This window comes from Thamnophis sirtalis, unplaced genomic scaffold (genome assembly GCF_051295495.1).
Source record: "Thamnophis sirtalis isolate CommonGarterSnake01/CBP01778 unplaced genomic scaffold, rThaSir2_p1.2 scaffold_12, whole genome shotgun sequence".
NCBI lineage: Eukaryota > Metazoa > Chordata > Lepidosauria > Squamata > Natricidae > Thamnophis > Thamnophis sirtalis.
In genome coordinates this window covers 57,368,507-57,382,569 of record NW_028261392.1, presented here as the reverse complement: position 1 = coordinate 57,382,569, position 14,063 = coordinate 57,368,507, and the positions used below count along the sequence as shown (strand labels likewise).

The 14,063-nt window shown below is 42.2% G+C and overlaps 1 protein-coding gene across 1 annotated transcript in view; it reads left to right on the top strand.

Annotated features, from left to right (window-relative positions):
• TNR (tenascin R) overlaps positions 1–14,063 on the top strand; it is a 585,927-nt gene that overhangs the window by 519,326 nt on the left and 52,538 nt on the right. Inside the window, exon 10 of the mRNA XM_087726783.1 lies at positions 7,477–7,566. Coding sequence (XP_087582909.1) covers positions 7,477–7,566 — 90 coding nt within the window. The remainder of the gene's footprint in view (positions 1–7,476; positions 7,567–14,063) is intronic.

Here is a 14,063-nt window from a genome sequence, read left to right as displayed (position 1 = left end):
ACGAAAGCCATGACAAGCTTAACTAGAATGTACTTTTAATAGCAAGAAGCCAAAATCTCGGTGGCTGAAAGCCAAGCAAACAAACAGATAAGGACCTTGGCAGCAAGTCCAACAAACCTTGGCAGCAATTCAGACAAACCTTGGCAGCAATCCAGCCTGCCAAGTTAGTTACGTTCTCTTTAGTCAATGCGTTGACTTCTGCAAGAGGGCCATGTCACAAGCAGTCTTTTTTATAGTCTGGAGAGGAGTCTAATGACCACCAGCTGAGCGTCCTGTAATTGCGTAATTGTTCTTGACGCCAAGTAGCTCTTCGATGGCGTGCATCCAGGAACAACTCACTGCTGGCTTCTGGATCACTCTCCCTTGTCTCCTCCCCACTGGTCCAAGGCTCAGGCGCCACCTGGTGGCCAACCAGTCTCTCTGCACCCTGCTCGGAGTCAGAACCCTGTTCAGCGTCCTCCACATCCTCCAGAGCCAACTCATAGGGCCCCTCACTGTCGGAGTCTGGTGGCAGCTCCAACGGCTCCTGCTGGGCCACAACAGTTATTGTTATCAGGTCAGGGATTCTACAGAGTGTGGTTTTTAAATAAAATCAGGATGGTGGCAGCAAAGGCTGCAATGCACCATACAAATCAGATACAGCTGCCAACTTCTCCGTTCTATTATATCCTGTGAATCTATATTACTGTAGATGGTGATGCAGAAAATAATCTAACACACTGAAAAAAAAACATGTGAACTGATAATACGGTACAGTTACTGTGCTATACGTGACTCTAATTTACAGAGGACAATTTCCTCTTCAAAAATAGTATGAATCCAAGTAAAGCTTTAACAAATGTTTAAAAATACAAGACAAGAAGGGGAAACGTAGTGTAATTGTAGAGTACTTAGAATGTCAGAATGGTTCAAATCCACACTGAGCACACACATCTGCAACTATTCTCTTCTCCTCTCCTCCTCTCCAAGTTGTTGAAACTGATTCTGCAAATGTCTTCACTGCCAACCTCCAGAGCCTGGGACCACGCAGAGATCATTACAAGTCAATCAATATCCCCTCCAACTGCCTAATGGGAGCCTGAAGAGAACATCGTACAATTGTCACACTGCCCTCTGAGTTGCTGCTAGTCCCAGGAAAAGAATATAATTCTTTCTCACCCATCAGTGGCATGTTAACTGGTGCTGAAGCCACTACAACTTCCCCAAATTTCATTCCCATGGAAGTAATGGGTCCTGGGCTGAGGTGGGTTCCTACCAGTTTGCACCAGTTCAGTAGAACCGGTTCACCAAATCTACCGAACCGGTTAGAAGAGGTTCCCCCAGTGGACCTGGAAAGCAGGCCACACCTACAGAAGAGGTTCCAAAATTGTTTGAAACCCACCACTGGTCCTTGGATATGATTATTCTACACTATCATGCTCATATTTATAAAACTCAGTGCCTCTGTGAAAGATAAGGATGACTACTGCGTTTGTGGTGCAATCAGAACATTGTGTGTGTTGAAGTTGTTTTAACGCAAACCAAAGATGCCTTTTAAAAAACAAGTTTACATCATATTCTTATGCATGCCAGTGCTGTGTGTGAGGTAATTTAAGGTGGTTCTGACAAGTGTCGTCGGCATCTTCATATCCGGTCACATGGGCAGCAAGCCACTCCCATCCGGTCACATGGACAGCAGGCCACTCCCACAAAGGAGGCCACGCCCACAGAGTAGGTTTGAACAATTTTTGAAACCCCACCACTGGGTCATAAGTATCTTTTTCAGTGCTATCATAATTTCAAACAGTTGCTAAATGAATGGTAATTAAGTGAAGGCTAACAGTAGAAAATACAGTATCACTAGAAGCAATAGCAATAGCAGTTAGACTTATATACCGCTTCATAGGGCTTTCAGCCCTCTCTAAGCGGTTTACAGAGTCAGCATATTGCCCCCAACAACAATCCGGGTCCTCATTTTACCCACCTCGGAAGGATGGAAGGCTGAGTCAACCCTGAGCCGGTGAGATTTGAACAGCCGAACTGCAGAACTAGCAGTCAGCTGAAGTAGCCTGCAGTGCTGCATTTAACCACTGCGCCACCTCGGCTCTTATGGATTCTGGATTTAAAACCCTCTGAAAGTGATATGTTACCAACAGGAAAGAGATAGTCCAGGACCCTGGAGGTGAATTACTCATCAGTTACCAGGAGGAAATGGACCATCAGCAAACTTTGCAGAACTGAGTAGAAACCCCCAACTCTTCTCCAGGTTCAAATGAACTGCAGCAAATCCAGAAAACCTTCAATTTTCAAAATCTGTCAACATTCTGCAATCACACAGGTTCCAAACCAAAACTTACAGTGCTGCTTTTAGTCATGAAAAACTCACTGGTTAATTTTGGTCCAATTTCTACCTTATTGGTTTATTCAAAGAATAAAATTGGGACTGGTCAACATCTGGTCTATGGAAATCTGGTTCTTCATACGATAAACAGCCATAAGAATCAGAAAACTCATCACTCTTTGGTAGGATCTAGTGATCCTCCAAATCTTTGCAACCATTGTTGGTAACCCTAATAAAAGCAGAAATGAGAGTACTAGCAAAAAGGAAAGATACTCATGCAGCAAATAAATGTGTAAATAAAAGCAGAAGCTTGAACAAGCCAATTAAGACTCAGCACCTGAATAGCAGATTCAGCAGGCACAGAGCCCAGAGTTCTAGGCTCATTTGCAAGAATTTCTCCAGCGTGAGGCAAAGCTGCAATAAAATATAGGATTATAAATCACATGCATTTGTTGTTACGCCTCTGCTAAGAATGTTTTACAATTTCTTTTTGACAGCAATACCTATTGCAAAAAATTGACCAGTTTGCAAAGCATTTGTCAAGAAAACAATATTCTGTTTGAACTAGAAGGTCCTACAAACCAGGGTTCCCCAAAGTGCCATTATCAATCCCCAAGGATCAACGGTACTATCCAAGGGATTGTTGTTGTCATTGACAGCACCAGTAGTGTGTGTGTGTGTGTGTGTGTGTGTGTGTGTGTGTGTGCTATTATATAAAAGTATATAATGAACAATCTAAAACTCCATGATGCTATCAATGAGCTGAAGAATTTGGCAACCCCTGCTGTAAACAGATAAGCCCTTTTATACCATCTATCTAACCACTTTGTCACGAATCGAGGTAGATATAGCAATAACTATAGGAGTTAGACTTATATACCACTTCATAGGGCTTTCAGCCCTCTCTAAGCCGTTTACAGAGTCAGCATATTGCCCCCAACAACAATCCGGGTCCTCATTTTACCCACCTCGGAAGGATGGAAGGCTGAGTCAACCCTGAGCCGGTGAGATTTGAACCGCCGAACTGCCGAACTAGCAGTCAGCTAAAGTAGCCTGCAGTGCTGCATTTAACCACTGCGCCACCTCGGCTAGATATGTTTACTGATGGGTTGAATAACAAACAATTACACCAATTGAGTCAAAAGTCACCATTGTATAGAATCTGCACCATCATTCTCCAGGAAGTGAGTAGCATTTCATGAGTCTTGAGCAAGAGAGTACCAGCAAGACTCATGACATCACTGTGGACATCCAGTTTGTGGGAGGGCTGTTCTTCTAGCAAGTTCCTGATATGGCAAGGTTTGCTTTTACAGCTGCAATTTCTCTCCAGCTCTTCTTTATAGACAAGGCTTGGGCACCTGTTACTGGAGTTACTTTAATCCTGTAGGAGTTAACCAGGTCAACAGACCCTTGCTGATATTCTTCCAAATCTCTCCTACTAGCTTTAGATACAGGTCAGGGGTGGGTTTCTCGCCCCGTTCCAACCGGTTCAGTTGGAACGGGGATGGCGGCATCTTCGTGCATGCATGCGGCACGCGCGTGCACGCGCGCGGCGCACGCATGCATACTAGTGTCTGTGCGATGCTCCAGCTGCTCCTGGAGGATCGCGCAGGCACTTTATGCGTCCTGCGCATGCGTGGAAGCGCAGAACTCATCAAAACCGGGTAAGGAGCGCGGGCGCGCGGGTGGGCCCTTCGCCGTTCCCGGAAGTTACTTACTTCCGGGCTCGCCGACCAACCAGTTCGCAGGGACTGCCGCGAACCGGTTGAAACCCACCCCTGATACAGGTCCATTGCACTGACTGATAGCAATTACCACGATTGCCAGTTGGAACATGTTTTTCCCCCTATTGGAGGAAACAGGGCATGAAAAATAGAAGCTCTGCCACAAAGTTAAAGCCATCCCTTCATCTTGGGTGCATTGACGAACATTTTGCAGAATTAGCAACAAACCTTTTGTTGTGAAAACAGCAGCCAAAAAATGTATATAGTGTTGGGAGATCGTACTGTCGTTCATACTGTCTTTCAGCCATTTTTTCAGCTAAAAAATAAACATTTACATGTAATAAGGTATATATTTTATAATTAAATTTTAACTGCATTGTAATAAAACTATGAACTGTATGGTTTTATAATGGCATCCAGAACTATTATAATAACAATAATAAAAGTGTCAGGGCTGCTTCACTTAATAACCAAGAAAGAAACCACTCAACTCCATTTTGCAGAATTAAGAGTACTTTTACTGGTTATAAGTAAATAGAAGCTAAGCAAAGCTGGATCTGAGGCAAAAGCGCGCGCAAGCATGAGATATCAATACATGACCCATTCCCCTCCCCTTGGTAACCCCAGTCCATAGTCCAATCCAATATCTCCACAGCTGTCATGTGGGAGACATCTTCAAAAATCATCATCAGGTTGGTATGCCGGACAGTTGGCCTTGGCGGGAAACTCCTCTCCTTGCCACATGCGCAGAAGATGGTGAGAACAACTCCCAATTAACAGTCCTCCTGTACAGAATATTTCCCATACCCAAATACCATACCCCCCTCCCCGTTTCAATGGCAGCCGTAAAGCAAGCAGCAAAACAGAGGCTGACAAAAAGCTTGATAGACTACTAGATCTTCCAAGATCTAATAATTGATTTATTAGATTATATACTTCTTTTTATATTGATTAACCAGAATAGCAATAGCAGTTAGACTTATATACCGCTTCATAGGGCTTTCAGCCCTCTCTAAGCGGTTTACAGAGTCAGCATATTGCCCCCAACAATCCGGGTCCTCATTTCACCCACCTCGGAAGGATGGAAGGCTGAGTCAACCTTGAGCCGGTGAGATTAGAACCGCTGAACTGCAGATAACAGTCAGCTGAAGTGGCCTGCAGTACTGCACCCTAACCACTGCACCACCTTGGCTCTAGGCAATATCTTTTCACCCATAAATAAAATTCTCCAGAGTCCAAATCCAATAAAATTGTTTCAATCCAGAAAAAAATATAATATTGTTTCTGGAGTGGAGGAAGGGAAATGTGTATTGTTTAATACAAAGAAGACAAACGCTTGTAATCAAACAAAAAAAAAAGGCAAGGATTTACTAGCAGTGTTGAGTGGCTTTTTTTGCAGGGAACAAAAGGATATGGATCTTCTAAATCAGCAAATACTACATTTAGCTTACTTCAGCTATCATTTTGGTCTAGCCTGGGGAAAATGTTTTCAGAGTGAATTTCTAAAATCAGTGGCATCTTTTTCCCCTTTTTCTTTTTTTTTCTTTTTGAGGCCTATCCAGAAGTCTGGAAAAAAAAGGGTCTATTTTAATAAACAGCTTGAACCTTTTCTGAAATTTGCTTTGAAGACTGCACTGCTTTAATATATAATATAAACTCTTCCGGTCATTTATAATTTCCTGGCAACTGCCATGGTGGGTTGATGAAGATGGTTTCAAAGAGCAGAGCCAATAAATGCAATCGTGAATGGATCAGTTCCCGGAACCTCTCTTCACATCAAGGAGAGACCTAGGATTACTCACAAGTACTTTAAAAAAATTCTAAAAGATCTCCTATCTTTATCCTTTACATAGTCATTTTGCCATTTGTTCACAATTGCAGCAAAGGCTTTATCATTAATTACATTTTTATAAGACAAATCCTGGAGTCTGTTGTCTGAATATGCATATGTTGGTCTATCTGTGTGTTTAGCTTGCTCCAATGAACCCGGTTTGTTGATGGTAAGAAGATAACTTAGTTTTGATGTGGATGCTTATTTACAGTGCTGGAAATAAATGCTAGGACTAAGCATTGTTCATAAATACTTTTTTAAATAAATTAAGTCCCTTGTTGCACCTGGAGCAACATTTTACCTGGCTTGAAAAACCTGAAATTCCTATCAAAAAACCCAATATGGACTCCAGAGAGGCCTAAATGTTTGTTTATTTGTTTATTTATTTATTTGTTTGTTTGTCTTGTATGCCGCCCACTCCCGGAGGACTCCGGGCGGCTCACAAAAGACAAGGGAAAAGGGGGAACAAGACAAAGACAACATATTAAAAACAAAACCAACATTCACAATTTCCGTGGAGGTAGATGCTTCTCAGCTCTCCCCAGCCTGCTGGAACAGCCAGGACTTGGTGGCTTTGCAGAAGGCCGGGAGGGTAGTAAGGATCCGGATCTCAACAGGGAGCTCGTTCCAGAGGGCCGGAGCTGCAACAGAGAAGGCTCTCCCCCGGGGAGTCGCCAGCCAACATTGGCTGGCAGATGGAATCCGGAGGAGACCCAACCTGTGCGATCTAATTGGTCTGAGAGAGGTAATCGGCAGGAGGCGGTCTCTCAGGTACCCAGGTCCGATGCCATGTAGGGCTTTATAGGTAGCGACCAGCACCTTGAAGCGGATTCGGGGACTAATAGGTAGCCAATGCAGCTCGCGGAGGATAGGTGTAACGTGGGTGTACCTTGGTGCACCCACAATCGCTCGCGCGGCTGCATTCTGGACTAATTGGAGTCTTCAAACACTCTTCAAGGGCAGCCCCATGTAAAGTATTCAGTTCTGTTTTACAATAGATTTGCTAAGAGCACTTTGCTTTTCTGTCCAAGGCAAGAGAGTGAGAGAGAGAGAATCTCTCTGGACATGCTCCATGTCATCAAGATCCTTCTGAGCATTGATCCTGGATAACAATTTTTTGTACAAGAAAGAAAAGAAGAATGATGTGGTGACAGCGTTTAAAGTTATTTAGTCTTTAAAATACTGATATTTTTCAAACGTCTTAACTGAATTGCTTTACTTTGAAAGAATGAATGAATGTTGAATGTTTATTTTATTTATATGCTGCCGTTTTCCCCCCGAAGGGGACTCAGGGCGGCTCACAACTCAAACCAGGGAAGGGGTGATACAGACAAAATTAAAACGACACAAAGAAAGAAAACGGATGGTGCACAACCATTCCATTATTTGCTATATTCTTCCATTATTTGTTTCTCACCTGCAAACCTTAGCAAAATATTCAAATAATGGTTTTATAATAACGGCTTTGGCCAGGCAAACTGTGACTGCTATGTGGGGAAAGTATCAGGCATGAAGTCAGACAAAAAAGAAAATATTACATATATGGAAATCATTACAGCTTATTGAGTCACTTATATTTTATTGCATGTTTCCTTGGGCAGACTTGGTGCCAGGAACAGAATACGGAATTGGGATTTCAGCTATAATGAATAATAAGCAGAGTGTTCCAGCCACCATGAATGCAAGAACTGGTAAGTGACATATTGCATACAGGTAGTCCTCAGCCTGTGACCACAATTGGGATCAAAATTTATGTTGCAAAGCCAGGCTGTTGTTTAAGCGAGTCACAGCAGATTTACAACTTTTTTCCACAGTTGTTAAATGAATCTGCAATCATTAAGTGAATAATAAATAAATATACACTGGTTGCCAAGTGTCTGGATTTTGATCATGTGACCATGGGGATGCTGCAATAGTCATAAGTGCAAAGACCCATCATAAGTCACTTTTTTCACGGGCTATCGTAACTTTGAATGGTCACTAAACAAATGATTGTAAGTTGAGGGCAACCTGTATATGAAACCTGACATTCCAGCTAAGGAGGGACATAGGGTTACTGTTCTGACCCCCCTCCTTCCACACCAAAGCACTCCAAGCTAAAGATACTTTACAGAATTTATTAATAGACAGACAGGTCCTTGGCAGCAATCCAGCACAGATAAGCCTTGGCAGCAATCCAGCCTGTCAAGCTCACAATACTGTTCTCCAACATTAGTTAATGCATTGACTTCTGCAAAAGGGGTGTGTGCACAAGCATTCCTTTTATAGTCTGGAGAGGAGCCTAATTACCACCAGCTGAGTGCAATTACCTCCTGTAACTGCGTAATTGTTCCTTACGTCTATTAGCTCTCTGGTGCCGGGCATCTAGGAACAATTCCCTTGGCTCCTCCCCACTGCTGATGTCCGGATCACCCTCCCTTGTCTCCTCCCCACTGGTCCAAGGCTCAGGTGCCTCCTGGTGGCCAACCAGCCTCTCTGCGCCCTGCTCGGAGTTGGAACCCTGTCCAGGGTCCTCCACATCCTCCAGAGCCGACTCAAAGGGCCCCTCGCTGTCGGAGTCTGGTGGCAACGGCTCCTGCTGGGCCACAACAGGTTACCTTCCATTGACATTAGAGCACGTCTTGCTCTACTGGAGCATTAAAAGAAACTAGAAATCTTTGAAGAGCAAATCTTGCTAGTTTTGCTATTGGGAATCAATGGACCAAATCTAGGTTGCCTAGGCTACAAAAGTATCCTCAAACCTCCATGGAGGAATTTAACTCTTGGAACAAAGAAAGATCAGGTTTTTTGAAAGGGGTGCCAATAAACATACTATTGCAGTACAGTCATTTAATTTTTCATCCTGGTATCATTATTACAAAAAGTGGCTGTTACATCTTTCTGCAGACCATGCTTTTGGTATATCTTGAAGGGAGATTTTGTAAGCGCCCTGTTGAAAAGCATCTCTGACTGTAATCAGCAGAGAACATATCTCACCGTGTCTTCCGTTGTCCCATTTATGGTCGGGCAAATGTATGGTGTTAAGTGTCCATAAGGTCTTGGACCAGTGGTGGGATTCAAATAATTGAACAACTGGTTCTCTGCCATAATGACCAGCTGGGTAAGCATAGCTCAGTGGTCATGTGACTGTATGGCCTTGGCCAACTCATGTCGATGGACCCTTCGCCTTAGCTGTTACAATGTAATAAGGGTTAACTGGAGAGGCAGTTTCTGTAAGCAGGGCAATAAAAATTAGGCTAGAAACAACACCAGAATGTTTCCTTCCTGCCTTCCTTATAGGATTAGCCCTGGAAAGTGGGGAAAAAATAAAATAAGATTTCTTCCAACAACCGGTTCTCCGAACTGCTTAGAAAGTTACGAACCGTTTCTCCCGAATAGGTGCGAACCGGCTGAATCCCATCACTGTCTTGGACCCTTATAATGTTTACTGTAATTACATTCTTGCAGATGTGTTTCCAATTGTTATTAGTCATTAGTTTTACCTTGTCATTTAAGCAAACAGAATTTTAAGTTCTTAAGTGTAGCCCTGAATTTATCCTATTTTCCTATATCCAGCACTTTTTTTAAAACCATCTTCTACTTTTTTTAACTGTCCTTTTGCTTTACAGTATTCTACCTTATGCTCTGCTATATTGTTATTACCTGTGATTACAATAAGGAATCTATTTACTTACCATATTAAAAATGAAACATAATGTGACAATATTCATGAGTTCCAGCCAGCTAACAATGTCTTCTTTGGGGAAGTACATTCCCCTGCAGAACATGCCCACAGAATTACATCCTATGTTTATTGAACATTCTTACTCCTTATTGAGCTATTCGGATCTCCTCCCTTGGGTGTTTCTTTTTATTTTTTTTCCTTTTCCTTTCTAACATTTTGTACATTTCTGAAAAGCGGCTAATGTCTTCATTTTATAGGAGGATGTTGTTTTAGCCTCACAAGGATCTATTCTTAGCTGAGTTCTCTATTTAGCGTGTTCCCTCAAATGAAAGAAATTTACTGGTGCAACAGGCTGAGGTAATGCATTAAAAGAAGATAAAATATTGCTGCAGTGGTCGAGGTCACCAGTTTATTCATTAGATACTATCTCAAGATGGACAGTTTTCTTCCTACAGATCAAAAATTAAGATTGGAATTTTTAAGAATGATGCCAATCTCTGACCATATTCCTGTTTTTTAGATTTTTTTCAAGCCTTATATTAAGATTAGTAAAGGTTCCCCTTGCACATATGTGCTAGTCGTTCCTGACTCTAGGGGGCAGTGCTCATCTCCATTTCAAGGGCGAAGAGCCAGCGCTGTCCAAAGATGTCTCGATGGTCATGTGGCCTGCACGACTAAACACTAAAGGCGCATGGAACGCTGTTACCTTCCCACCAAAGTGGCCCCTATTTTTCTACTTGCATTTTTGCATTCTTTTGAACTGCTAGGTTGGCAGTAGCTGGGACAATGAACAGGAGCTCACCCATTACATGGCGTTAGGGATTCAAACATAAAATGAAAATAAAGAGGCGGTAGAAAAATGGAAAGGAGGAAGAAAGGAGAATGAGAATATAGGGGAAAGGGGGAAAGAAAAAAGAATCCAACTTTTTTTAGTACGGTAAAATATAGAATTACTGCTTAATTTTGTATTTTACCGGAACTATAATGGCACAGTGATTAGAGCGCAGTACTGCAGGCTACTTCTGCTGCTTGCTAGCTGCCAGCATTTTGGTAGTTTGAATCTCACCAGGCTCAAGGTTGACTCAGCCTTCCATCCTTCCGACTTTGGTAAAATGAGGACCCAGATTATTGGGGGCAATATGCTGACTCTATAAACCCAGAGGTGGGTTCCTACCAGTTCGCACCTATTTGGTAGAACCGGTTCGTCAAATCTACTGAACCAGTTAGAAGAGGTTTCACCAGTGGACCCAGAAAGCAGACCACACCTACAAAAGAGATTCCAAAAATTTTTGAAACCCACCACTGGTCCTTGGATATGATTATTCTACACTATCATGCTCATATTTATAAAACTCAGTGCCTCTGTGAAAGGTAAGCATGACTACTGCGTTTGTGGTGCAATCAGAACATTGCTTGTGTTAGCAATAACAATAGCAGCTAGACTTATATACCGCTCCATAGGGCTTTCAGCCATCTCTAAGCGGTTTACAGAGTCAGCATATCGCCCCCACAGTCTGGGTCCTCATTTCACCCGCCTCGGAAGGATGGAAGGCTGAGTCAACCTTGAGCCGGTGAGATTTGAACAGCCGAACTGCAGATAGCAGTCAGCTGAAGTGGCCTGCAGTACTGCACTCTAACCACTATGCCACCTCGGCTCTTTTGTTGAAGTTGTTTTAACGCAGGCCAAAGATGCCTTTTAAAAAACAAGTTTACATCATATTCTTATGCATGCCAGTCCTGTTTGAGATAATTTAAGGTGGTTCTGACAAGTGTCATTGGCATCTTCATATCCGGTCACATGGGCAGCAAGCCACTCCCATCCAGTCACTGGGTGGCAAGCCACTCCCACAAAGGAGGCCACACCCACAGAGTAGGTTCTAACAATTTTTGAAACCCACCACTGTATAAACCTCTCAGAGAGGGCTGTAAAGCACTGTAAAGCGGTATATAAGTCTGAGTGCTCTTGCCATTAATGTTTTTACTTTACCACAAATATTATTCATTTCTAGAACAACGAACTAAATTAATCAGCAAAACCCAAAATCAGGAGTGCTCGAGTTTTTTCTAACTCGAGCACAAAGTCCAGAAGCAGCTTCCACGTAGAAACAAAGCTAAATGTGGTCTTTTTCTCCTAATTAAAACAGTCAATTTTGCCATCTCTGCTAGTTCCATCCATTTTCCATCTATTCTTCCATTGTGGAGATGGATGTATCTTTCCATTTCTGCGTATATCGAATTCTCACTGCAGTCAACATATATAGTAACAGATCTTTTTTCCATCTACTTATCCAGTAATCCTAAAAGGTTTTAACCGTATATTAGTTTTAAGAAGCTTCTGCATTCTAATATGGATTTGCGCACAATATTACTTAGCTTTGTCATAACTCCACCAAAAATAATAAAAGGCAACCCCCTTAGAATCTATTTTAGATTTTTTTTAATTAACTCCATCTGCATTATTTTTATACCTAATACTCCTTTCTCTTCCTAATTTTACCCATACTAACCAACCTGTGTGTTCAGTTGGGCTGAGAGCGTCACCCAGCTGGCTTTCATATCTAAGACAAGAGTGGAATTAGCAATAGCAATAGCAGTTAGACTTATATACCACTTCATAGGGCTTTCAGCCCTCTCTAAGCGGTTTACAGAGTCAGCATATTGTCCCCAACAACAATCCGGGTTCTCATTTTACCCACCTCGGAAGGATGGAAGGCTGAGTCAACCCTCAGCCGGTGAGATTTGAACAGCCGAACTGCAGAACTGCAGTCAGCTGAAGTAGCCTGCAGTGCTGCATTTAACCACTGCGCCACCTCGGCTCCTGTTTCTATCCTGGTGCAAGAGCAAACTGGCTTGGAATGGTTTTAGTGCTCACCCAAAGGGCATTTTTTTCATTTCTCCATTATATGCCAGTTTCTTATCTGGCCATTGGGCTCTGCTTCTCCATGACTATGTGTGCTGTGGAAATTAAATACCTGTGTTGCACTGCTATTTTATTTGGGGGGGGGCAGGAATGTTATCGGAAATGGAAATAGTGACTGAATAAAGGTCTGGATAAAGGAAATCAATAATTTAAAAAGTAGCATTGTAAGGCAACGGCAACATTTCTTCTGAATACAAAGTCCAAATTGCTGTCGCCTTTTGCGAAAATAAAACCTTTCACAAACATCAGGAAGAAAAGACTAAGCATATTTAGTAAATGCTAAGCTTGTTTAATCTGCGACAATTTATAACGGGAGGTGATCAGCTGCTGTTGATGGAGCTCTGCAAATAATCTGACTTCATTACCAAGGATCTCTCCTTGGCTTTTTTTGACAGACACTTTTCTCCAACGCCAGACATGGATTTACCGATCCACAGGATAATCTCTTCATTTCTTTCTTTGCTTGCTAAACAGAAACCAGTCTTCAATAAAGTGAATCTTTGCAGTTAATTCCAGAAAGCTACAGCCTAACCTGTTTGCCCAACCATCCCACCTCTCTTGCAATCACATGGAGGGAAATTATCCTGCAGTGGAATGGTTAATCAATATTTAACTCATACATGAAGATAAGGCCGCTGCGAGGAGGAAAAACACTCTTTTCCCGTGCAGAAAATCATTCAAGCTTTCAAATCTGCTAAATTCCAAGTGGCAGGCATCATTGTAACTTCATTTTCCTATTAAGGTCAAAACCCTTCAAAACATGTTCAAAGTTTGAAGAATAGTGTATGGTTCTTTTTTTTTTATGAGGATTACCTTTGATGTCAAGATAGCAGCCATGTTTATCTTCATTTTTTTTTCCATCATAAAAAGTTTTTATTTTGCATTTTCATAGCATATAATCACATGTATACTATTACATAGTCAATATCAAGTTGTGTTATTAAGTGCTTACATCAATTCATCTTACCATCAACTACCAAAGAAAAGAAAAAAAGAAAAGAAAAACCAGTTATTGGCTCTTCTGCTCTCCATACGCCATATTTATACCTTATCCGACACTTTCTTCCCCTTCTCTCCTCCCCCTTTCTACATTCTGTCTTCCCTCCATCATTTTCTATTCTACTTCCCCTTCCTTTCTCCTTCTCCTCTCTCCCCTTACCACTCCTCCTTATACACCTCATCTTCCCCTTCACCCTCTCTCCTATCCCTCTCTTCCTATCTTTCTTCTCTCCTCTGCTTCCCACTCTTCTACATTCTGTCTTCCCTCCATCATTTTCTACTCTACTTCCCCTTCCTTTCTCCTTCTCCTCTCTACCCTTACCACTCCTCCTTATACACCTCATCTTCCCCCTTCACCCTCTTTGCTATCCCTCTCTTCCTATCTTTCTTCTCTCCTCTGCTTCCCACTCTTCTACATCCTGTCTTCCCTCCATCATTTTCTACTGTGTATTTCAGCTTCTGAGCAAACTCCCTTTTGTGTTGATGGTATTTATAATTCCATTTCAATATACATAAAAAAGAAAAAAATAGCAGTATACATGTACAATCATCCAACATCCCTCCTCCAACTTAGTAAACTCCACTCCCTCCCCCCCTCCCCCCCC